At 43.6% G+C, this 25,964-nt stretch overlaps 1 protein-coding gene across 3 annotated transcripts in view; it reads left to right on the top strand.

Moving 5' to 3' along the window:
• The window catches only part of FYB1 (FYN binding protein 1), an 838,597-nt gene that overhangs the window by 539,773 nt on the left and 272,860 nt on the right, over nucleotides 1-25,964 (top strand). For all 3 annotated transcript variants that reach the window (XM_069627166.1, XM_069627167.1, XM_069627165.1), the window contains exons 4-5: nucleotides 14,385-14,416; nucleotides 24,420-24,448. In XM_069627166.1, coding sequence (XP_069483267.1) covers nucleotides 14,385-14,416; nucleotides 24,420-24,448 — 61 coding nt within the window. The remainder of the gene's footprint in view (nucleotides 1-14,384; nucleotides 14,417-24,419; nucleotides 24,449-25,964) is intronic.

Here is a 25,964-nt window from a genome sequence, read left to right as displayed (position 1 = left end):
ATTTATAATGTTTTTTGCTTATAACCCTGTACTGCACTTTCCCCTCTCCCTTTCCCCTTGCACTTTTCCCTTCCCCTCTACCCTTGCACTTGCGCGATCTGAATGATACCTGGCCTAGTAGGATCGTTGTCTGTCTCCCCACCTGTCCCCCCCTGCCTCGTCGCGCCTTGAAACACTTGTGTATAGGCGCGTTACAAATGCCATATCATATCATATCATATCATATCAATTATCAAAGACGCGGCCAAATACCTTGCCCCTTTCATCACCTGTCTTATAAACTCATCCTTCACATCCAGTATAGTACCCAATAACTTAAAAGACTCTTGGGTTTTACCTCTACTCGAGAAACCCACTGCAGACCCCAACGTACCCACCAATTACAAACCAATTACTACTGTGCCCTTCCTGCTAAAAATCCTCGACAGAGCTGCCTACCTGCAGATTCAGAACCACCTAGAGAAAAATAACTTGCTAGGACTAAGACAATCGGCTTCCGACCCAAACACGGCACAGAGACAGCCTTGATCGATCTCAAGACACAAATGGACAATCTCAAAGACAATGGCAAACTAGCCCTTCTTCTCCTCCTCGACCTTTCAGCCACTTTTGATTTGGTAAACTACAATATTCTCTGCAAACATCTAACCTCAGCAGCCAAATTATCTGACAAGGCCAATGCCTGGATCTAGTCCTTCCTGAATAATAGATCCATGAGGGTCTTTGCTCCCACGGCAGCCGCTGAACTGGCATCTGTCATTTGCGGCATCCCCCAGGGCTCCTGTGTTTCCCCCACATTATACAATGTGTTTATGAAACCTCTCTCCGACATACTGGACCATTTGGGTGTCATCTACAGGAATTACGCAGATGACACTCAAATACTCATCCCACTAACAGGCGACTATTTCACTGACAACACCGTACTCAACAACATTTACTCCATTATCCAAGAATGGATGGCCAAACACGGACTTTGCCTCAATGATGACAAGACTGAGGTTCTTCTACTAGGCTCCCAATCCAGACTCAACAACCTCGACAAACTTTACCAGACATTCACCATTGACGGTAACAATATCTCTGTCTCCAATAGTGTTAAAACTCTGGGGATTTATCTTGATTCCTCCCTCACATTGACTAGACAAATCAACGCCATCTCATCCGCCACCGCTTACACATGTAAGCTCATCAATGCCAGCAGACCTTACCTCTCGACCTCTAACTGTACTACGTTGGCCACAGCACTAGTACTCTCAAAAGTCGACTATTGTAATGCTCTCTATCTGGGCACCAGCCAAAAGAACATCAACAAGCACCAAGTTATGCAAAATAACTCACTAAGATCAGCATTGAACATACCCAAACACGAGCACATCTCTAACGCTAGACACTCCACTCAATGGCTATCCATACCTCAGAGAATCATATACAAAACACTCTCTCTCACACACAAATGTCTATTTAAACAAGCACCTAGATACCTCTCGGACAACTTCACGTTTCACACCCCATCTCCTAACCGGATCAGCCCAAACACAGTGCTTAAATATCCCCAGATTTAAGCTCCAAAAAGCAGGCGGCACACACTTCACTGTGCTCGCCTCAAAACTCTGGCACTCCCTTCCAACAGATCTCAGAGCCGAACCTTCTTTTCACCGCTTCAGACACGGAGCCAAAACATGGCTACTTGCCAAAGAAGCCTAAAACGCCAACTTATTACTAACGCCTTAACCTCACAAATGTATATATTCAACTTTGTGCAACCGCCTGTATATATTTTTGATGTCTATACCACGAGAAATTGATTGTATAATGTCCTTATTACCTGCAATGCCTGCTTTGTACTATTTTTGCAACTCTGTAACCTTGCTAAGCGCCTGGATGCCCCAGGGCCAGGCGGCGCTATACAAATAATAAACTAAACTAAACTAAACTAAACCACAGGTAGAAATTACTATAATTACGGCAGAGGTCAAATGTATCTTTTAATGTGCAAGAATAACTTGGTGCAAAGAACAATTTCCGTTTTGCAGTTAAAATATATTTTTTACGAGGCCACCAGGGGGCTCGGACAAGATGGCTGCACAAAATGATCCATAGCCACTAGTCCCGTCACCCGATGGCACAGTAATGATAAGAAAAGGCCCCCCAATGAGAGGAGTACGGTGATTGCAGCAGATTGCACTCCACACGACTCCCCTGGTCCCTGATCGCAGTACCCATACGGAATAAAACAGGGAGATAAGCTCAGAACACTGAGGAGGAGCGGACGGATGGGCAAAGGCTACGTAGGTCTTTGGAGCCTCAATCCCCTTCCGTTGCAGTGTTGTACCACCATTCGGAGACGAAGGAGGGTCGCGAACGGTAAGGGGACTCATACCCAAAACCTGTCATAATGACGCAAGACACCCACCTCCAACAAGCCTTTAGGTGACGGATGTGATAGGCAAACTTGCAAGTTAGGCGGGCTCGTGGCAAGTACTTGCCTGGAAAATATGTTGTCAGTCCCGCAGCTGGCTGAACTGGTGACTACCCCTGCTGGGTGTTGGGACACAAGATTTAGGGTTCACACTTCAGCCACAAATGGAGGTTTCTCCCTGAAGTTGAGACCACTTCCCACAAGTTTCTTCCATTGTTGCCCCTGTGGGAGCTGGGGAGAAGGCAAAGGCATTGAATAACATATGGGCTGGTATGTGCACCCCCTATCCATCCTTGTCCAGGAGGGCCACAGGGGTACTTTGACTGTGGCCTTGGGCTTCCCCACAGTGAAGGGAGAAGGATATCAAATAAGACCAGTCTTCTGAGAGGATCACTCAGCGGTGGTGTTGATCCTAAGTGGAGACACAGGCACGAACTCCCAAGGTGCGCCCTGAAATTGGCATGGTGCGGGGGCAAGGCGCTGATGGTGATGTGGGAGAATTTGTGTGGAGGTGGCATAGAGGTACAGAGGGACTTGCACTGCTGAAGGGAAAAGCAAATCCACAAGAGGTGGCTCAGGGCTGGAGGATCTGGTCCCTGAGTGGAGACAAGGGCAGAACGGCAGGCCCTTGCAGACTCCTGGAAGCATATGCATCACTTTAGTAGTGCGTCCTAACTTACAGTATAACAGGTGTTGTTGCCCATGAGGGGTCTGCGGTTACCTGGCTCCCAGTCAATTGATATGAGGGCGCTCACTACAGAATCTCTTTGGAATAGGTGTTGTGAGGTCTTGGGAAAAACCACATCCAGGAGCAGGAGGGGGTTGCTCTAAGCAGTGTTCACACACTGCAGACTCCCACACAGATGAGTTGAAAAGAGTCGCTTCAGAAATTCAAAAGCTCCAAAGCCCCAATGGCAACAGCAGGTGCAAAGGGCAGCTTAACACCATTGGATGTTGGAGATCAAGAGGTCACCAAGAGCAAAATGTCAGCTCTCCTGGAGGAGAGCCGAGAGATAAGAGCAGATATTTGTCAAAGAATGGATATGCTGGAAAAGAAAACTGAGTCCATGGACTACAAGGGCTGTAAGAAAACCAATAATCTTTAGACGCAACTTGAGATCAGAATCTCCAGAACTGAAGTGCCAAGAGGAAGACATGAGACTGAAAATTGGTGATTTTGAGAACTGTGAGAGGCATTGAAAAGACTGTCCAGAAGATGCTGCATACCCTGATGGGGAGCGATGAACCCAGAGAAATAACTATCAACAGAGCAGGGGAAGGATTGATTGGACAGGGCCCGCACTCTGTCCTGTTGAGACTTCACTACTATTCAGAAAGGACGAGGGTTCTGGGCAAGGCAATAAGGGTCGGTCTTATTGAATATGGAGCCACAAAGATTTCCATCTAACAAGACCTCTCTGGCATCACACTGACCAGATGGTGCTTATGTTCACCTCTTACCCAATGGTTTAGAGAAGAAGGGGTTTGGTATAGATAGGGACTCCCCTTCCCAATCTCATTCGAACACAAGGGAATTAAATATAATCTGATTACATAAAATGACATTCAGAGAGTCTCGGGGGAACTGATGAGGGAGAAGGGGCTCCAGACCCAGGAAGGGGATTCGCAACAGAAAGATCAGTCAGAAGAGAAAAGAATCCCAACAGAAGGAGAATCCTAGGGTTTTGAAAGTTTAAGAAGATGAACCCCCCCATTCCCAAGGAAAAGATGAGCTGGGAAACAACTTCCAGTGGGGGAATGTTTTCCATAGAGGGCGGTAATGGGTTTGTTTGCCGGACACTGCCAGGGATGCCGAGTGGCATGCGATTCAATAGGATAGCCCAATGGTTGCTGGTATGCATGGAGTCCCTCTGTGCGGGCGATGACAGGGGCATGGTGGGTACTGGTGATCTATAAGAGTAGGGTGAGATGTCGGACTCAGGGGGGCAAACTGGGGGTCGTGATACTGTGTAAGAGTACCATGGAGAGCTTCTATTGGAGTTGCAGGGCCAAGGTTCTTGTATATATTTCTGATCGAGCGGGGAAGAGGGGCAACACTGGTGGTTCAGTTTGGTTAAGGGAAGGTTGTTTATGCCGAGGTGGACGCCTATGGGAGGGGAGGGAAGGGCTGGAGGGGATTTGCTATTGGAGAAAAGTTCAGTGGTTTCTATTATGTTGTTGGTTTGGTTAGACAGGGAATTGTTTTTTATTATGGAAGGGAGTATGAAGGAAGCGCTGGCATTCATTTTCCAAGACAGGAGTGGTGAAATATGGGAGTACCATGGAGGGAGTAAGTACGACTGACCTCCAAATTGCCCTAACAATGCCTATGCTTAATGCCGTGGGTTTCAATTCCCCGACCAACCGGTCCATGATGATTCGGGAATATCATAGGTTGCGGTTAGATATTCTTGGTCTCCAGGAAACTCACTAAATCAAAAGGGCGGAAACACTTTCATGGGGGAAGGGCAATGAGAACGTGTGCTATGCCTCGGGACTGATTAAAAAGAAAGGAGTTGCTATAGTGGTTGGGGAGCAGTGTAGATTGTCAGTGGAAAACGTTTTAACAGACCCTGAGGGAAGGTACGTGTTCCTAAGGGGATGTTACCAGGGATCTAAGATTATAATAGGCTCATTATACTGCCCTAACATTTCCCAGCTTCCCTTCTAGGAGGATTTAGCCCAGAAAATGAAACTATTTGTGGAAGGTGCTCTGTTTATAGGAGGAGATTTTAACATGGTGGTATCCCTACAAAAAATATTGCCGTACATACGGCCGTTTGTCTCGCCATAGGCAATATTTTTGGGGGGGATAATTTGTGGGAGTGGGGGTTACTGGGGTGCCCCCCGCACATTTTAAAATAATGCAGGGTCCATGAGTCAATATCGCCACAAAAATATGGTGATATTTTTGTATCGCAATATTTTTGCACATGGAACCTAACATGGTACTGGACCCGGTGTGAAGCAGGAAAAGTATGAAAAACAAACAGATCTCTCAGGGCCAGATAGGGGAATCCTCTAGGTTTGGCGTTAAAAATCATAACGTCGAATTTGAGGATGCATGGCATTCGATAGATGGGGGGGCTCCCTACTCCCACTAGTCGGCAGTGCACGATTCATATTCTAGAATATACCTTATTTTGGATGACTCTAGTGTGCAAGGGAAGGTGCAGGACGTAGGCCTATTGCCCATCATATGGTCAGATCATGACTTGGTGTTGGTGAAGATGGTAGGATGGGGCAGAGATGGTAGAAAATTGAAATGGGTCTGTAACGATTTCCTTCTCAAAGACAGAGAGGTAGATCAGGAGCTGTTTAGTGTATCAATGAGTACTTCCAATTGAGTGATAATGGGGAGGTCTCAATGCCTACTCTCTGGGATGGGTTCAAAGCCACATTAAGCAGTGAGTTAATTAGGATAGGATCTCAAAAGATACGGTAATGACAAAGGAAAGGAGTGGTTTTGAGGGGAAAGATCTTAGCCCTCCAGCAGGGAGGTCCGGGTACGAACTATATTAATCTGACAAGATCAAAGGAGCTCAAAACCTACAAAGTTGAATTGAAGGCACTATTAATGCACAAGGCTGACGGGAAACTGCAATTCTCAAACAAAATACTTCGAAAAGAGGGATAAGGCGGATAACATATTTGGCATGGAAATTGTGAGAGCATAGGAAATCGAAAATGGTCAGTTCACTACTAACCCAAAACTCCTAAGTAGTCTACAATACCCCTACCATAGTAACAGAATTCAGACAGTACTACAAGCATTTGTACACAGAGGAGTACACAGGTGGTGGGAACCATATAACCAAGTTTATGGGAGGATTAGATCTGCCCAAAATGTCATTTGAGAATTCTGATTTCGTAGATTCTCCCATTACGGAGGAAGTAATAAAAACAATAAAAAAACATGAAGGAAGATAAACCCCCCCAGGTGACAACGGTTTTACAGTCCTGTTCTTTTAAATGTTCCATTCTACCCTCGCCCCTTTCCTGGGTATGGTGTTTAACGGAATACTATAAGGGGATTCCCTCCCAGAGTCAACGATATGAGCCATAATAGTGGTCATCCCCAAGGAAGAAAAATATCTGAATCAGTGTTCCTCTTGTAGACCCATTTCCCTCCTAAATACTGATGTCAAAGTATTCACTAATATCCTGGGGGACAGCTTATATGGGTTCATCCCACCCTCATCCATGGGGATCAGGCGGGTTTGTAAGAGGAAGACAGGGCTCTGACAATATTAGGAAGACAATGGATTTAATCCACTTAGCACAGAAGCAGAGGGTTGGCACATTCTTAGACTCCCTTGATTCAGAGAAAGCATTCGACCGAGTGGAGTGGAGTTCTTAGGGAAGATCCTAGAAAGAAGAGGCTTGGGTCCACATTTTTGAAGTTGGGCAGCCGCCTTGTATCAGTCTCCGACAGCCAAAGCCCAGATAAATGGCAGTTTATTGGACCGCTTTAAGTTGTCTTGGGGCACAAGACAGGGATGCCCACTATCCCCACTTCTTTACACCCTAGCCATCGAGCCCCTTGCTGCAGCAATTTGAAGTAACCCTAACATTAGAGAGATTAAGTGTGGCACAGTTGAATTTCAAATATCTCTTTTTGCGGATGATATACTGGGTTGCCTCGAGGATTAGAGCAAGTCTCTCCAGAAAATGATGGAGATTATGAGTTGATATGGTGTATTTGCCACATTGAAGATCAATGTGACCAAGTTTAGTATCAATTTAAATAAAGGGGTCCAGTATATTGGATAAAAGGAATCTTACCCCCTTTACCTGTGCGACAAATAACGATTCTGAGACGTGCTAATACCTAGCACACATCTTTCAATAAGCCCTGATCGGACTCATTGTACTGTGGCTCACTTGCCGGAGGAAACTGAGGCAAGTAGCAGATCCTTCATATCTATGGCTAGTGACATACAACCTGAACACAAAATCTTAACTTACATGGCCAGCATTAATGCGCTGGTGGATACCGCTGATGCTATACTTGGTTTGGTATCCACCCTTGATCAGCATGCAATGAAGCACACCCTTGCTCGGGTGGTTGATAATATTCGTAGTAATAGTTCCTTGCCAATCAATTTAAACAAATCTCTCAGTGAAGTGGAGGACTTGGGTACTTCATCAGCACAAAACAAAACAGAGTTGACACATCATACCTCCAAAACTTTGGTATCCAACAAAAAACCAAAACCATCCAGGCATGGAGGAGACACGATCTGTAAAATGAGATACGCTTGATCCACAGTTATCCTCAGTTTTTAAACCATATCTACTGGCAAAACCACAATAACGAAATAAGCGACCTAAATGGAAACCTAAAAACAAGCATAAAAACAAGGCGATAACGAACACGTCTGATAGTATCAAAAATGATGATGCCTCTGCAGATACAGGAAATGTAAACATTCTGTGCACTGAGACTCAAATGGGCTTCACACTGTGCGACTAAAATTCTCCAAATCCAAAAACTCATAAAAACAGAAGTAAAGGATCTTCACCTATTGGTACATTGGACAAATGGCTTCAATCTCCAGGATAGGATCCAAATCGTTTAAGCGAAGACACCACACATGTTACTTTCGAGAAACGCTCCAGTACTGGGGCACAACGCAGTGATTTTCACATCACTGCATCTTCGAACAATGGCTCAAATCAGATAGATATTAAACCTTAACAGTTCAAACAAAAAAAGGCATCGCTGTCCATTCCTCATTTAACTGCACTCACTACAGACCAAGCTAATGGAGCACATTTTGTTCCCTGTGCAAATATAAATCTACCTGCTCAACAAAGAAACTTGCTCCTAAAACAAGTTTGGTTTTGGTAAAATAATACCAGTGTGTATAGCTTCTTGCTAAACCAAGCGCATACATTATACTTGCTGCACCAGATTCCAGAATTGGCTATTAAATCCTCAAATGATATTGAAAGTGCCGAATTGCCGACCTTAGATAGCAGTAGTAATTGGTCTGTTGCTACTTTCAAGTCCCCAGTGATTCTGGACAGGATTTCGACTTTTTACACTATCCATTTACAAATTGGGTTATGAGGTACAGGCCTCTTCTTTAGGTACTAATCACCAGAACACTAATATGAGCCAAGCCAATGGGCGGCAACTCTGAAAAGAGGTTGTTGCTGTGCCAGCATTTTTCCCACAAACTAAATACACCAGATGGCACATAGATATGACAAACATAATTACAATTACTGGGCTCCATTATCTGGACTTACGAGAATTAAAAGAAAGAGCCCTCCTGCTCTGCAAATGGTGTCCTGGAATACACAGGCGCAAAAGTCCTCCATAAACATCTTGTAAGGAATATATTTGCTTAAAGAATCATCAATATTTTCTCTTCAAGAAAGATGGTTTCAAAAAGACCTGGCCCGAGATGGCTATGTACTGTTGACCAGAAGGGCTTTAGGGAATGGTATTGTACGGCCAAAAGGAGGTTTATGTATAGGGGCAAAAATCCATTTTGACCTTGAACAGAATTCAATTGACGGTGATGCAGATCCAAATTATCTATGTGCAACTGTAAAACATTTCCTCCTAAAAAACTCTAAATAGCCTGATTATCCACCAGAAGGCATGTACAGTTCTGCCTTGCTCAAACAAATTAAAGGCGTTATACAACACTGGCGAGATACACATCAAAATGGCCCTATTCTCCTTTCTGGAAATGTTAATGCTCATTGCTTAAGTCCTGGAGATGAGCAACAATTCCTTGATAAACAAGCATTCAGGTTGAGCACTATTACTTTGCGGGAGAAACACCAGCAAAAATTGTTATATAAGAGGAGTGTATGGACAGATCTGCTTCTAGACTTTGATCTTCTGCCATTAATTCCGAGCGATGGTACTTCCTTACAAATGATCCTGAGGCATTGTGTGCTGCTAACGAGCTCTTTCTTAATGCCAGTAAGACTGAGATCCTTCTCATTGGAACTCCCCCTCCTTCCTTCCCCCCTACTCTCTGGACTCCCTCCTTGGGCCCCTTCCCCTCACCCTCTTGTGAGGCATCAAACCTGGGTGTCATCTTTGACTCCTCTGTCTCCTTCTCACCTCATATCGCTGACCTTGCCAAGAAGGCTCACTTTCAGCTTCACCTCCTCAGAGGTATTCTCCCTTTCCTCACCTTCCACCAGAAACTCAATGTCTCTAGAGCTCTGGTTCTCTCCAGGCTGGACTACTGCGACAGCCTCTTGCTCAATCCGCCTCTTTCTTCACTCTGTCCTCTTCAACTAATCCAGAATAGGACTTCAAAACTTATCCTTGGCCTCACGCCCAGGGACCACATCTCTTCAGCCCTAAAATCTCTCCACTGGCTCCTGGTGGCTGCAAAGATCAAATTGAAAACCCTCTGCATTATCCACAAGGCTTTCTGGGGCCTGGCACTGCGCTACATCCAAACATTTTCTCCAGAAATACCTCCCTGCTAGTCCTCTGGCTCTAACTCTCTGCAGGTCTGACGTTTCCCCAAGCAGAGTGTGGGGGGTAGATCTCTTTCTTCGGCAGGAGCCTCCCTCTAGAATGGCCTGCCCACCCCTCTCAGACTAGAGCCGGATCTCCTTAAGTTTCGGAAGCTTCTCAAGACCTTTCTTTTCTCCTCCTCCTTCCCTCTCCCCCTTCCTTGCTAAGGCCCCCCTTCTGCTGCAACTGACTGCCTGGTCCCTTCGGAGTCATACAGGGGCCAGGCCCTCCCTCGACCAGTCTGCCTTAGCACCCCTTACCAGCACTAACCACCCCCCTCTTCGCACTAGTTGACCCTTATCCCGTCCCCCAGAACACTTGCCCTATGGGCTCCCCATAGCACTTACCCAGCCCCTGAGACTCCCTCCTCCTGCATCCTCCATCCCTTTGTCTTCCCTTCGACCTCATTGCCCCCCTGCACTTCCTGTTTGCTGCACATGCACAATCTGAATGTCACAAGGCCTAGTGGGACTGTATATTGTTGTTTATCCTCCTCGGATCTCCCCTCCCCCTTAGTCTTGTTCCTGCACACTCTATAGCATTGTTACAGAAAAGTGGTTGGGATATGGGGCAGACCTTACAGAATGTTCTAAAACAACACCCAAATTAGTTACGTACTTACAATTGCATTTGTAAAAATGGAGCACCGTTCAACAGCACACGCAAAGTAGAAATGTTTATAAAAAACTGTCGACAAATTGATAAAGATAAAACACTTCCTCCTAAAAGCAAACATACTTACATTGTAAATTACAAAAGCACTCTGACCCGAAGCCCAACATGGTTTGCTGCATTGCAGAAGAAGTATGGTCCGAGTTTATTAACAATAATTTTTGGGTGGATCTTTCCGATGTACTGATCTCTACTACTGTCATCCCTATTACTGATAAAGATGCAATAATCGTTGATACAGAGGAAATATTGGGCAATATCCATAAATTCAAATCATCATGAGCACTGGGGCTGGATGATTTGACAAATATACTCTATAAGTAGAATCCTGAACTATGGGCTGAGATGCTACACATTCTATATCTGCGGATAATGAGTAATGCAGCGATTCTTGATAGCTGCCGCACCGCGATCCTGATACCTATGCACAAGAAGGGTAGCTAGGCTGATCCAACACATTTCCGTCTTCTCGCCATGTTAGACACAAGCAGTTAGATCTTTGCTTCCTTTTTATTCCAATGGTTGTCTACAAGGGCAGAATCACTGGCCCTTGTAAAGGGCAATAAATAGGCTTTTGTAAGGGCTGTAATACAACATTTGGAATGTGGTTGTTGCACTTGTTAACAGCTAACGTGACATTATCTTCTGGGACCTCCCTAGATTTCTGCTTCATAGACTATACAGCTGCCTTCGATCATGTCATTAGATCTAGACTAGGGAGCAAACTAGAAAAATGGGCATAGATCCAATGTTGTTATATTGCATCAAATTACTGTATACTGGTACAAGGGCCCAAGTAAGAACATCAAAAACAGGCACTGTCACTAAACTTTTTTTCATAAATATCAGCCTTAAACGAGGCTGCATGCTCGGCCCTCTCCTTTACAACCTTTACATAGCCGATTTAGATGAACAACTACGGAAATGTAACAACTTCCCTCCAAAGCTAGCAGGTGACCCGCTATCGTGGATATGCTATGCAGACAACACGATTTTTATGGACCTAACGCCTATTGGTTTGTATCGATCTATCGCTGCACTTCAACAATACGGCCAATTTAACGGATTAATGCTGAACCTAATTAAGACTAAGATTGTGGTAATTGGAAGCAAAAGATCTAGCAAAAAATAATTCTCCTGGCGTATTGAGGAGGGAAAGTTAGACCTCGCTGACGCACACATATATTTGGTATTGCCCTTTCAGACAATCCCTTCTGCACATTATTATAAGGAATAATTCATTGGCTATATATTCAATAAATGGCAATTGGTAAACAACTACATCAGTCACAGGTGTGGTGGTTACATTGAGGGCAAGCTAGAAGCATATAAAAAGGGCTTAGTCCCTAGCATGATGTACGGGTTGGAAACACTACCAGCTAAATATGTAACATGGCTCTGATGTCTCCAAGGAAAGATATTGCGTTCCTTACTTGGTTTCCCAAAATCGGTTCCTGTAGAGGCAATTTGCTTAGAACTTGGTCTTCCGTCTCTGTCATCGCTATGGAAGATCGCCCGTTGTAAGTTTCTCTTTATGTTTCAATTTGGGGAAAATAAACAAATTTCCATGCTGGCTCTCTTTTCGCAAAGCACATTACCTATAAATATAGGAATGTCACACAGGTACAACTGATAAATACCGTGGAGTCCCATTTAAGAGAAATAGAATTAATCATGCCTGCTGATTTGATCTCCAGAAGAATCTATAAAAAGCTTAAACAATAAACAATGGATTGGGACTATATCCAATCTATAGCGAACCTCGCCACTAAGAAAAGATATTTAACAAACATATTCGACATAGAGCCATTTAACACACCAACCGGAGAGCTATTTACTGAAAATAAGCAACCACCCCTTAAACCGTTTTGTTTTGTATTTATGATTCAATATGTTGCCAGTATAGGAATACACGGGAGCCTGGCTGAAAATACCATCAGAAGAAATGAAGTGCTGCCTCTGTAATACTTGTATTGAGACTGTAAAACATATACTAACTAATTGTCCCAGTATTACAAATGAATATCGAGGAGGCTACGATCACCTCTGTCACGATCTGGAAAACATTAATATTGACCTATTTTGGTCCATGTAAAAGGAAGATCTTTGTTATCCGCTTTGTGATTTAATCAGGGCCAGTTTTCGTGATGTCACTTTGAGGTCCAATGATATATGATGTAATTCCAGGGTCAAATGGTATATGTTGTCAATTCTACTACCGTTATCATTTTGGGCATACGGACACCAACATGTATTCAAATAGTTGTATTCAGAAATTACTTATTCTAATTTAGAATTAAAAGTTGAACCAGATAATTCTGAATGTTCGGTACTCAGATAGGCCTAAAAAGATCCTTGAGGTAGTTTATGAAATATTATGAAATATTCAGAGCAACACGGACTTACAATCAATTTGTCTAAGACCAAAGTTATTAGAATAAGTAATTTGGAATGTGTAAAAAAAGACTCCAAATAAATTGGAAATTTTATTAGGTTAATCTGGAATGTGTGGGCTCATACGTATATTTGAGACATTTCATTCTGTCCAGAAATAGAAAAGAGAAGTTATGGGATTTCTTAGCCAACAAAATTACAACTAAAGTATTGCTCATTTGCAGCGTGGCACATCGTTTGGCCGGTATAGCATGAAAGGTATAACTAAAGCCTATAATAGATTGTTAGTTCTGACATTATTGTATGCAATGGAGGGGGATTTTGATCATCCCAGAAAGCGGTTTGATATGTTGGAAGGGAAAATATGGAGGAGAATCCTGGGATTGCCCAAATGTGTCCCTGTGATTAGTATTAGACTGGAAATGGTTATGGCTTCTCTGTACACTCTCTCAATTATCAGAGAATTGTAATTATGTAAGGATATGTAAATGTCTTCATCCTATATGGGCCTTAATAGGTCATTTGGATTACCCCAGCAAATACATATGGATCAACGCATTTACAGAACAAGTCTCTGCTTTTTTTGATACCATTGAATGGAGGATTAATTGGACCAATAGCTATGATCACTTGGTCAGTCAATTAAAAATAAGATACAGCCATATATAATCAGGATATGGCCCTTTTAAGATAAAACACACAGAATTCAGTAGTCTCAACGTATATCGTAGGCAAGATGCAGCCTTATTTACTAAAATGTCCTAGTCCGTTGATTAGTTGATTGTTCTTGAAATTGCGATTCAATTAACTACCATGTTTGGATACGTTGGGTCCAAGAGTGGAATTGTCCTTAGAGGATAGAATTTGTAGGTTTTGTGACCAAGGGGACCAGTATGTAACCGCTAGACATTTGTTACTCGAGTGCGCTAGGTGTGGGAAGAACAGATATTTTTACCTTGGAAGATGTGTACATTGTCCTACCTTCATAGATTCTAGTGGCTTCTAGAGACGGTGTATTGCGAGTCAACAAGTATCACTGGTCATAGCATTAATGACATTCTGGATGGTTATAGAAGCAGCCAGTGAAAAGAAAGAATGTTTTTAAAATACGTTATAGATAGAGGATTTTAACTAGTATTGTTAAAGAAACTATTGATATTATTGTTGACATTTTGTATTTTACATGGGATTGTGTGTAAAGTTTAAATTTTAAACACTTTTCATACTTTTATAATTAAAAACATTCGGAACGTTTTCTAGTGGTTCATGACTGAGCTATCATTCTTGTGATATTGATACTGCAGTTGAAGATCAAACATGAATATGCCTCAAGAATCTGAGTTGGAGCAAAATGTAATCACATGAGTGCCTTACCAGTTTTCTGCTTTTCTTATACAGACCTCAAGACTTGGATGAAAGTTTCAATGAAGGTAAGAAAATATGCTGTTGATCCAAGGCCACCTATGACAGACTATACTTAAAGAACAACAATCAGCTTCATCACATGGGGAGTATATTACCTAATTTTGAAGGAATTTTTGATTCGTTTTTTTCATATCGTTTTGATGTGGAGCCAAGTATGTGTCTCTATCTTTTATTTAGTTTTGCATGAATATCCAGATTATGAAAAATGATATTGACCGCAGACTTCCTTTCGCCATGCAGATCCAGCATTCGCATGTTCTCGCTCTTGACAGCAGCAACCTATTGTATTTTTGACAGGTTTTTTCTCTCATTTTCACAGTTAATTCTTCAGTTTGTTTCCACTAGATCTAGTAAATGGACATTCCAAACAAATCAGATGGTCGCACAGCTCTGCTTCTTTTACATATAGGTGTAACTACTGTGGCACAGAAGGTGGATGAGTTGGCCATTTTCCTCCCCTCTGTGTTACTTTTGGTCCCGCCCAACCTTGGACCTCCGACTCTAGTAGGACAGTGAAATGCAAAGAGAATGATTACTCAGATGCAGTAACACCTCAATAATTAGCCCGTAAAGTGCTTCTACATGTGCACCAGTATGATTCCAGAAGCGGGCTATCCTCCTCTGTGTCTACAGGAGAAGAGAGTATTTTTGGGAAGTGAGATAGGCCCCAGCAAACTGCCAACAACGTAATTCTCTGGCAGATGAGGATACAGGCAGTGCTGCAATTGGGCTGGATTTCCCCAGATCCGGAAACTGGCAAAAAGGGTCTCCTTGGATTACGAATCTTGGGAAATGAAAAACCTATTCCACCGCACTAGTGCGCCCTCAGTAATCAGCTGTTCCTAGTGCTCAGAGATGCACTTCTGAGCTCAGAAGAGCTTTGTCATGGTTTGCAGACAGCAAAAGACAGAGTAGCAAATGGGTAATTATTGTCCCTTAAGAGGAGCGGATGGTGGGTGATTAGTAATGGGAGGGGTGCAGAAAGCTGCATGCTGTATGAAATAATGACTTTATTCAGGTGATCGTAATGCATTTGCTTTCACTGTGTATTTTCAGCATTGAACTGAAAACACCGGATTAGATTTCATTGGTCTAATTATAATTTGCATGCTACTAATTTTGCTCATCCTTTACGAATGTGTAAAATGAGGATACTACCATACTCTTTTTATTCAACATGTTATCATGATGACTTAAATATTGTCACTGGGTTATTTTATTTAATCTCTATGTTTTTTGCACTTGACCGCCCTAATTCGGCCCTAGTCCTGCCCCTGCCGGTTCCTCTCTGCCCAGAGGAATCCCAGAGTAATTTTATTCCTCTTCCAGTACTGCTTAGAGAAGGGTTTGAGCATGTGATTGTGGGGAATTTGTGGAACTAGCAATAGGTGCCTCCATTTTTGTGTGTTTTCTGTTAGTGGAAGCTCTTTAATTTTTGGCAGGGAAAGAGAGAAGAGACAATGCCTTGATTTGATCCAAATCTCTCAATCCCTGGGGGTATCAAATCATCTATTTATCTCTGAGTTGGTTAACCAAGGTCTTACTGGAAATGTATTCTTGATAGACCATTCTGCAGAAAGTGACTTAACTCTTGAACCATTTTACTGGCATCAGAACATGCAGATACACATAGGTCAACATTTTGGGTGCAACTCACGCCGTAATTGTGCCTGTTTAGTTCATGCTCTTTTCATAGATTACACATATTCATTCATGTTTGTAGCATCGCCGCACTTCTTTTTACCCTTTCTATGGTTTATATACACTTTTTTATTCTAGAGAAAACAGAGACAACGTAGTAACCTTGAGTCAGTCAATAAGGGTATGAATATTTCCCAAATAATGGCATTTAATCAGCCTCAAGGTGATAAAACACCAGTTCAAGATTTGAAACAACGACCCTGTCTAACACAGAAATCCCCTATACATTTCCTATAAGTAGTTTATAAGAGCTTGGGAGAAACTAGTGGGATTTTGGTAAATCATTATTTGGTGCCCTTGAGGTCTTTTGCCCTCAGATGGAACCCTTTCCTTACCTCAATCTTCACTTCCTTGTCCGATGGTGAGGTAGAGCCCTTCTTCTTGGAAGTCTTCCTTTCCTTGTGGAGAAATAGCCTAGGCAATAGGCTGACTCCCCAGAAGCCACCACGGGAGAAGGGAAAAAGCCTGAGGCAACAAAAAACCCTTCTTTAGCTGGGTAGCAAGTAAGAACACAGGTGGATCCAATAAGGCAGCAGGCGATGTATGCAGAAAGTAACAGTTCCAGGAGAGAAGGAAAACTGGAGGCACTGTAGAATGGAGAAGCCAGGCGGAAAACAGGAGTGAAAGAAACCATGAGCCGTTAGTCCAGGCTCTAGATGAGTAAGGAGAGCGGGTGACACGGAAACGGGGAGAAAGACGGTGAACCTGGGAAGGAGAGAGAGAAGGCAGCAGAGTCGCAAGACCAAGAGGCAAAGCAGAGCGGAGGAGCCGTGGGAAAATGAGGGATAGTGGCACCTGTAAACTGTGAGGCAATGAGGGATAGCTGCGCAGAGGAGCAGCATGGCAATGATGGAATATAGCAAGTATGCAAACCTGGAAGGGCAAGGCACAAAGCGGAACAGTGGGACACAGGAGAGGGAGAAGCGCGGAGGAACCGCAGAGCATAGGAGTAATGCAGCGTGATAACCAGAAAGCAGGATGCAAAAGCAGTTGCAACGCACCAAGGAGGGGGCAGAGCCAGCTGATATGCCGGCGAGGAATCATAAATCTGGAACGCACGATCACGTTGGGGAAAAAACGTGAAGGACCATAGACTCCATGGGCTCTGCCCGATGACAGTATGCCCCCCTCCGTACCTGGAGATACTGGGCTTCCCTGGGTGCATCCAATGGAATTGTCTGAGGAGGTAGGGAGCATTAATGAAGGAGACAGGATCCCAAGAATTTTCCAAAAGGGGTTAACCCTTCCATTGCACCAAGTATTGAAGCCTCCCTTTGTAATACCTGGAATCCCAAATTCTGGAGACCTCGTATTCCTCAGTGTCCAGGGGGGGTGTCGTCTGGAGAGTCTTAGTCTTGCGCTGATTGTGATCCTGTACGCAAGTCCTTAAAAGAGAGGAGTGCAAAACAGGATGCAGCTTGCTTAGAGAGGGTGGTAGTTTCAATTTAAAGGCTACAGGATTGATCTGGCAATGATGTTGCAGGGCCCGATGAACTGTGGAGAGAGTTTTGAAGGGCAAACCCATCGAGGTAAGTGTTTGGTGGAGAGCCATACAGAGGTTCCCACATCCCAATCTGGCACCTTTCTTCTATGTTGGTCGGCTTGTTTCTTATATTCTTTTCTGGCCTCTTTAAGGGTTTCCAAAGCTTCTTTGTGTGCTTGGGTGATGTCTTTGAGGAGGGTGTCTTTGGAAGGTACCGTTGATGCAGGAAAGGCAGAACTGGGTAGGAACCGGGGATGGATACCTTAAGTGCAAAAAAAAGGGCTCATCCCTATGGCCGTCTGTACCGTGTTTTTATAAACGAATACCGCAATTGGAAGCTGCTCCACTCAGTTGTCCTGTCGGTTGATCGTGAAACATTGGAAATACTGCTCCATGGTGTAGATGAGCCATTCGGTTTGTCCATTAGACTGTGGGTGGTAACCTGAAGAGAGTGTTCTATCGATCCCTAACACATCACAAAATGTTTTCCAGAATCTTGAGGTGAACTGTTTCCCCCCGGTCCGAGATGATAGAATCAGGCAAGCTATGCAATTTGAAGATTTTTTTGAGAAACACCACAGCACTTTCAGAGCGGACGGAAGACCAGAGAGGGGAACGAAGTGAGCCAATTTACTAAAAGTATCTATAACTACTAATATGGAAGTACAGCCTCGAGAGAGAAGTAAGTCCATGATGTAGGTAATGACAAAGTCGTATTGGGCAAAGAAAAAGGCCTGCCTGGCTTGACGAGCGTTAGTGCAGTCCATCTGTTGGAGTACCTTGAGGTTGTGATGATCTGTCCTGATCTTGAAAGGGTGAAAAGAACCTTATAAGAGATGACACCATTCGGTACAGTCCTGTTTCATGGCCAGGAGTTCTTTCTCTATGATCAAGTAGTTCAGCTCTAAAGTCTTGAGGGTCTTGGATAAGTAAGCAATGGGATGGTCAAAACCCCCGAAACATCGTTTGGGGATGGCCCCAATGGCCCCAGCCGAGGCATCAGTCTCTACAATGAAGGGAATTGTTTGATCCGGTTGTTTGAGCACAGGAGCAGAGCAAAAAGAGTCCTTTAGGAACTGAAAAGCGTTTTCAGCTTCTTGATCCCAAACAAAAGGCACTGTTTTCTTGAGTAAATTGGTGACAGACAAGAGAATCTGTGAGAAGTGGGGAATAAACTTGTGACAGAAATTAGCTAGTCCCAGAAACCATTGTATGTCTTTGACATTGGATGGAGTGGGCCATTGTCGGATAGCAGAATCCTTGCGTTCGTCCATATCGATGCCCCTATACGAGAGAATGAAGCCCAGATAAGGGACTGAGGACACCTCGAACATGCATTTTTCTGGTTTGAGAAGATGATTCTTCTCTGACTTGTCCAGGACAAACGTGTTCTCGGTGTGATTCCACCATACTAGAGAACACCAAGATGTCATAAAGATAGATTATAACCATACGATACAAAAGGTCGGAAAACATGCGGTTCATGAAACGCTGGAAGACTGCAGGCACATTGATTATACCGAAGGGCATAATCCGATACTCATAATGGCCATATGGTGTTCTAAATGCAATCTTCCATTCATCACCCTGTTTGATCTCCAATAAATGGTATGCCCCTCAGAGATCTAGTTTAGAGAACATCTTGGAACCCTGTTCAGATTCTAGGATATCCCTTATGAGGGGCATGGGGTACAGGCTTCTTATGGTAACACAATTGATTCCGCGGTAGTCGAATCAGAGGCAAAATTCCTTAGAGTCTTTCTTAGGGATAAAATATCAAAATAGATGTACAGATTGTGAAGTCTCAACCAGTGGATCCCTAAGATTATGGGGAAATGAACCGCTCAGATGAGATCGAAACTGATGGTTTCCTGATGGTCACAGATGACGAAAGTCAGGGGGGTAGAGGTGTGGGTATTGGGCCCCGAAATAAGGGGTTTACCATCGACTCCTTCGACAGCTTGGTTTTCCCTTCTTTCTTGGTGGGGGATGCACTCCTTATGAGCCTGTACTTCATCCAGGAAGTTACCAGCTGCCCTGCTGTCAATTAGTGCAAGAGCTTCAATCTTCAAACTTCTTATGGGGGAGAATGAGACAGAGGCGAATCACCAACAAACGAGAATTCAACATACAAACCTAGTACCACTCTTCTAAGGTATTACTACCATACTGTTACTCTTTCTCTGCCCGTCACGTTGTTCATTCTGTATGTCATGTAACTTATAACTAACTAAGAAGCCTAAGGGCGCATGAACCTGTATGTCAAACTTCTTACATATTCTTGTAGCAGCGCCTCGATGCCTCCGGGCTGCAAGCTGTGCGCTACAAATGCAAATAAATAAATAAAATAACATAAGCACAGTGGGATAGATTCAACATAGGTACAGTGGGCTAAATTCAGCATAGGCATAGTGGGCTAAATACAACATAGGCACAGTGGACTGCAAGGGCGAAATTCAACATAGGCACAGTGGGCTAAATTCAACATAGGCACAATGGGCTAAATTCAGCATGGGCACAGTGGGCTAAATTCAACATAGGCACAGTGGGCGAAATTCAACATATGACAATGGGCTACATTCAACATGGGCACGGTGAGCTTCCAAGGGCAGTTCAGGATGGGCAAAGAGGGATAGTGTTGCCAGGCACATTGGGCATTGGGCAACTGAGGGATCAGTGGGCTCATACAGTGGTGACATACAAGATTGTGGCAATCGGGGTTGGGGCAGTTCAGTGATGCACCCGGTAGTATGCTGCCGGTGCTGTATGAGTTGCAATTGAAGTAGCTCGTTAGATTAGGTCAGGACAGGGTGTGCGCATGAGTATATCCCGGGAGAGACAGGGGGTGGGTTTTTTGAAAACACAGTGGGCAGCGGAGGAGTTACGTGCGTACAAGCAAGTTACTTACATATAAGGCAAACTTGCGTTGGAGGCTGTCTGAGTAGGTGTCGAGGCAGCGCTGGGAGTTTAGTAGTTTGTGGCGGTTCACAGCTGCGAACAGGGGCAAACAGGGAAAGTGGCCTATTAATGTCAAAGAAACATGGTGGAATGTACTAGCGCCAAATGAGTAGAAACATCAAGCAAGTCAAACAGAACTGCACCTTGGGCACATAGAGTACCGGCCCTATGGTTTCTATCGTCCGGCTGCAAGTGCAAGAGAATTAGCCAGAATACTTCTGAGTAAGGTGCAGCCGCCACCAGCTCCTAGTACTCTCTCTATCCCCCCTCCCTCTGGGACCACTACCAACAATTAGGACTACAGGTGTTAGCCAAACCAACCTTTGGTATAAGTCTGTACTACACAGTTTTTGATAGCGAGCTGAGCAGCCAGGCTTATCTCAAGAGTGAATGTGAGCAGTACAAGTAGTTACACAGAGAACTTTCAATCACAGTGGTTCAAGTTTCTTGGTAAAAACACTTAGTAATTTATTACACAATCATTTAGAAAACATTTCACTAGAAGAAGGCAACTTAATTTTATATACCCATACACTACAATACAAAACTGTAAGCTTTTGAGACAGTTTGAGCTCCCCTGAAATAGGAGCCAAATGGCAGTTCAGTTACTTATCAGTGAGCAAAAAGGACAAAAGTAAGTAGAATAGATCACATATACTTTATAGGCAGTGCAAATAGTTTCAGTTCAATTCAAGTCAATAGGCCAGGCCAAAGTCAATGGGCTAGTGTTCTGGGTAGGAAAGAGCAGTTCTGGTATCAAACGGTAAAGTCCTTGCAAAAGTTCTCAGAAGTAGTTTAGACAAAAAAGGATCATTGGTAGGGTCACAAGCTGACCAGGCCTGCAAGTTGGAAAAGTTTCACAAACTTTCACCGCGAGAGTGGCGTTCTCTCAATCGGGTTGGCACAGTACCTTTGTATGAAGAAAAGAAATGTTGCTGAAGTCGTGGTTCCTGGCAGGTCCTACAGATCTCGCTGTTCCTGAGCCTCAGTCATGGGGACAAGAGAGAGGATGTCGGGGGACTCCTGCACTGCACGGGATCGTTGAAGAAAACAAACAAGATGGAGTCACTTCAGTTCCATGAGCTATAGATTCAAGAACACAAACTGGTGTCCCTCTCCCTGGTTAATCCTAACCAGCCTTGAGAATGGTATCCAGGTGTCTTATAAGTTGATTGGTGCCACCAACTCAAAGGAAGAAGCCGTCCTCTAAGGAGCTTCTCTGTCGAATGGAGTTTGGCAATTCGGACCTGCAGAACGGCTTCACCGGGCAAACCAACGTTCCAGGAGTTGCAGCAGCCGTCCTCTTCCAGCTTGTCTTCGGTTCTTTCGTTCCAGTGGTCGACTCTGCTTTCCAGTCCAAGGGACTCGCCTTTTAAACAGTTTTCTCCCTTTCATTCCAGCCTAGCTGTCACTCACCCAGCAGGGTGGCTGTCCTTGCCGGACAGTCAGCCAGCCAATCATGCGAGAGTGCATTTGGATCTCCTAGGAGACTAAGCACAGGGAGTTTCGGGCACCTCCCTCACTTCCTGCCCACCCCAGACACTCAGACACCAGAGGCGGTCTTCAGTCCTGAAGCCCGCCAAAGGCACACGAAGAAAAGGACCAAACCTGGTTTGACGCTCAGAGACAAACCACTAGAAGGACTTTTCCAAAAAGAAACGACGAAAAAAGAAGACCGGAACCTGTTTAAACAAAGGGGCTTAAGGCACCATCTTGAAAAATATGGCTCCCGTGATTTTTAGCTACCAGTGTTTGCGGTCGGGACAAATCATGGTAGTTCATTCTAAAACCACTGCCACCAGCCTTTTCAATAGGAAAAAGTTGCAAAAAGTGTATAGACTTGTTAAAAAGGATGCCAGGAGGTGGTGAAGGGTGGAGTTTTAAGGTGAAACTTTGTAAATTGAACACAAATATTTCTATATTGGGGTAAGTATGATATTAGTAAGCTGTAGTTAATTATCATGCACTATTAAATAGCCATACAATTCACTGAAAAAACGTTGTTAAAGGGACGTTATGGTTAAGTTGCACTAATAAAAACCGATGAAATTGACTGAAAAACCAATGTTAAACGGACGTTGTGGTTAAGTTGCATTAATTAAAACCTATGAAATGCCCTGAAAAAGCTTTGTTATAGGGATATTATGGTTAAGTTGCACTAATAAAAACCTATGAAATTCAATAAATGATCTTTGTTAAAGGGACGTATGGTTACAAATAAAACCGAAACCCCCCCAGAAATATGCCAGTTATGGTAAGCTAAGCAACCATAACTCGTCCCACCACCGTGCACTGCAAAGACTAACACCCAGGACATGAAAGATGACATCACAAATATTATTGATGACATCACTGTGTGCAAATTAACCATACCGTCCCTTTAATAAAGTTTTTTCGGTGAATATATGTATACAACAGTCGAAAGGCGCATTAATAATCCAAACACCCATTACCTAATAAAGGATTTCCCACCCCAAAACTATATTACAAGTGTATGTTGATCGCCAGTCTCATTGTCTTTATTGAGCATTCCATTTAGTAATGATCTCAATGGCTGATTTGTCTTACAATATATTTTAACAGATGAAAGTCCTTAATGAACCTCACTTTCAGTGTGGATCTCTGCCTGAGATCTTAGCTACAGTTCTTTTCAAACCAAAGGTGTACACATTCTAACTACCTGGGAACCTCTGGGGGAGTGCCAATAAACCCCGGGCAGGCATTCTAGGAACAGGAAGCTGAGCTCTCCTTAATACCCTGAAAGGAAGGTACAAGCCATGGCATGGACACCTCTGCGAGCCCCAACTCTAACCAGCATTTGTCTTAGGCTCAGACGAAACCAATTGAGGGATCTCACGGACTGGCCTTTAGAAAGATTCTGGTATATTAAGCAAATGTTGACTGGGGTAGTTTAGCAGAGAGGGGGTGGGGGGGGCGGCTGGACCCTCCATAAAGAGGATGCTACACCTGGGCGTCTTTTGAACGCTAGACTTCCAGAAACTCTGCATTCTTCTCTCCTTAACTTCTACTCATAAACACCCCTCCCTCTCAGGGCACTAGCCATTATCCACCCCCTGAGGCCGAGCCACAACAACACCACAGGCCTGACAACCTCTTCTCTGGATGGCTGTTGCTAGGGAAACTGGATCAATTCCTGATATGCTATGATATCATTGGTTATTTATAACATGCTTAATACCCAGAGGTTTCTAAGCGCGGACACAGGATCGAACCTGTGTTGCTCCGTGTCGTCTTGCTTCCAAGGCAAGCACGTTGCCCTTGAGCTATCCTCCCGAGACCCTGAACCTCAAAGCAGAGTAAGACAAACAGCATTGCTTACCTCTATGTTTCGCTGCTCTCTTACCCAGGACATCTTTGTTTAATCTTCAGGACACAGAATCAAACCCCAGCAAGTTTGATTCCGCTCTTCACCCTACGATGTTGAAAAACTAAATAGTGATGCCACCTACCATGTGCTACATGCTTTGTCACACCACCCATTTCCATGTCCTTTTAGAGATTACGTGAAACATATTTGCACTCGTACACATTTCAATGTACCCATATTAGATGACAAGCTACAAAGGCACCCCGTTTTGGCTCAATTGGTATGTGGGTGGCAACATGCTTTGGCCTTTTTTTAGCCTAGTAGGCATCTTTCTCTGCAGTAAAGCTAATGGGACCACATGTATTTGTTCTATGCTAACTTATGACATCTTAAGATATGCTGGCACAGATATGGTCATGAGTACTCTTAAGGTTATGCACACCACATTAAAACGGTATATTGAGGTATGCAGTTTAAAATGGGTGTGGGGAGGAAGCTACATAGAAGGTTAGTCATATTGCGTTTCTTTATATTTCAGGTAGTTCCTTCCACAGCACTGCAGATGGGGTAAGTCACAGCTTTGTCTTTGATGGTAAAATGTCACCCAAAACATAAATCAGAAAAGTAAATGAAGGGTTACGGTGTCCAGCGTGGTCCTTTTGACATTGAAAGTGATAAGCAAAAGTGAGACTATGTTTAAAGGCTGCCAATACACCCGTATATATGGCTTTCATATGAGCCGCGATCCATTAACTCACGCAAGGTACGTGCTATGAGTAATGGCACTATAGCATGTTTGCCTAGAACAGTGCTCTACCCCTGTAGCGCTCCAGATGTTTTGCACTACAATTCCCATCAAACCTAGCCAGCATAGTCAATGGCGATGGAGCATGGGAGCCGTAGTCCGAAACATTCAGAGACAAAAATGTTGCACACCCTTGCGTAGTATTTATGTCTGCCTAGCTCAAAAGTAAAATCTCGAAAATTAAACCTTGAAGAAATAAGCGATTAGGACTGATATATGTTTTAAATAAATGAAGCGTTCAATAAACTAACCAGGAGGAAGGTGTCCTGGGAGAAACAAGGGGTCGGGTCGGCCTTCTGTAAAATGTAATTTGTATTTATCAAGGGGCACATGGGGTTGAGCAAAGGAGATAGGAGGACGCTTATTTCTTATTTTCACCTTAAAATGTCCGAAATAAATGTTTTGTCTGTGGCTTTGGGGGCATAGATTCAAGGATGAGAAGGGTGCAGAGGGTGGGAGGGGGCACCTTGAAAATGAGCAATGTAAACATTACATTATCATAGTAAAAGCAATCAAAATAACAATGTTTTCGCATGTACATAATGGTACACAATCTTGAAATGGATGTGTTGTTAAAAGTAGGCTGACAATCGAGTGATTGATAAAATACACCGTTCACTTAAAAAAGGAATTTCCTTGGAAAACAAAAAATAAAAATAAAAATGTTCGGACAGGAATGCTGAATTAGGAGTGTGCACTGGGAATACCCTCAGTGGTCGAGCACGTTTTCACCACTGCTTATTAAAAGTGATAATATATTCTCGTGAATTTTGCACACAGTGATTAGCTCCCTGATATGTTTTGCTCCTCTGTTATTTTTAAAGATGTCTTTTGGTCTGTGGCCAGGCTCCTAAGCATGCAGACTTGCTATATTTGAGATGGCTTTAGCCATGACACCATGCAAGAGGGACCCGAAATTCTCTATACAAATGCTGATCGAGACAGACTATATGTGGGGCGCTCAGTCGAGGCGGGTGTGCATCAGAAGGACGAAATATTTGGAAGTCTTGCAGGAATTTAGAACCAGATATTCCAAAATATGCTGTGCCTAGAAGTCTAAAAGACTTAACTCTCACCTTTATACCTCTGTGCTCTGCCAACTCACATTCTATTTGCACAGAATCAAAGGCGAGAAAGGTAACGGTCTTCCTGGATTCCAGACTCAGTTTAAACAAAGTGGGCGCAATACACAAGGATGTTGGTGCTTAGGTGAAAGACTTGACAAGCACACAACACACTGGCAACAGGCTGTACATGTGCATGTTGAACACAAATATC

Source organism: Ambystoma mexicanum, chromosome 6p (assembly GCF_040938575.1).
Source record: "Ambystoma mexicanum isolate Mex_15411 chromosome 6p, UKY_AmexF1_1, whole genome shotgun sequence".
Taxonomy (NCBI): domain Eukaryota; kingdom Metazoa; phylum Chordata; class Amphibia; order Caudata; family Ambystomatidae; genus Ambystoma; species Ambystoma mexicanum.
Note: the sequence above shows the minus strand (reverse complement) of the source record. Positions and strands in the feature narration are given on the sequence as shown.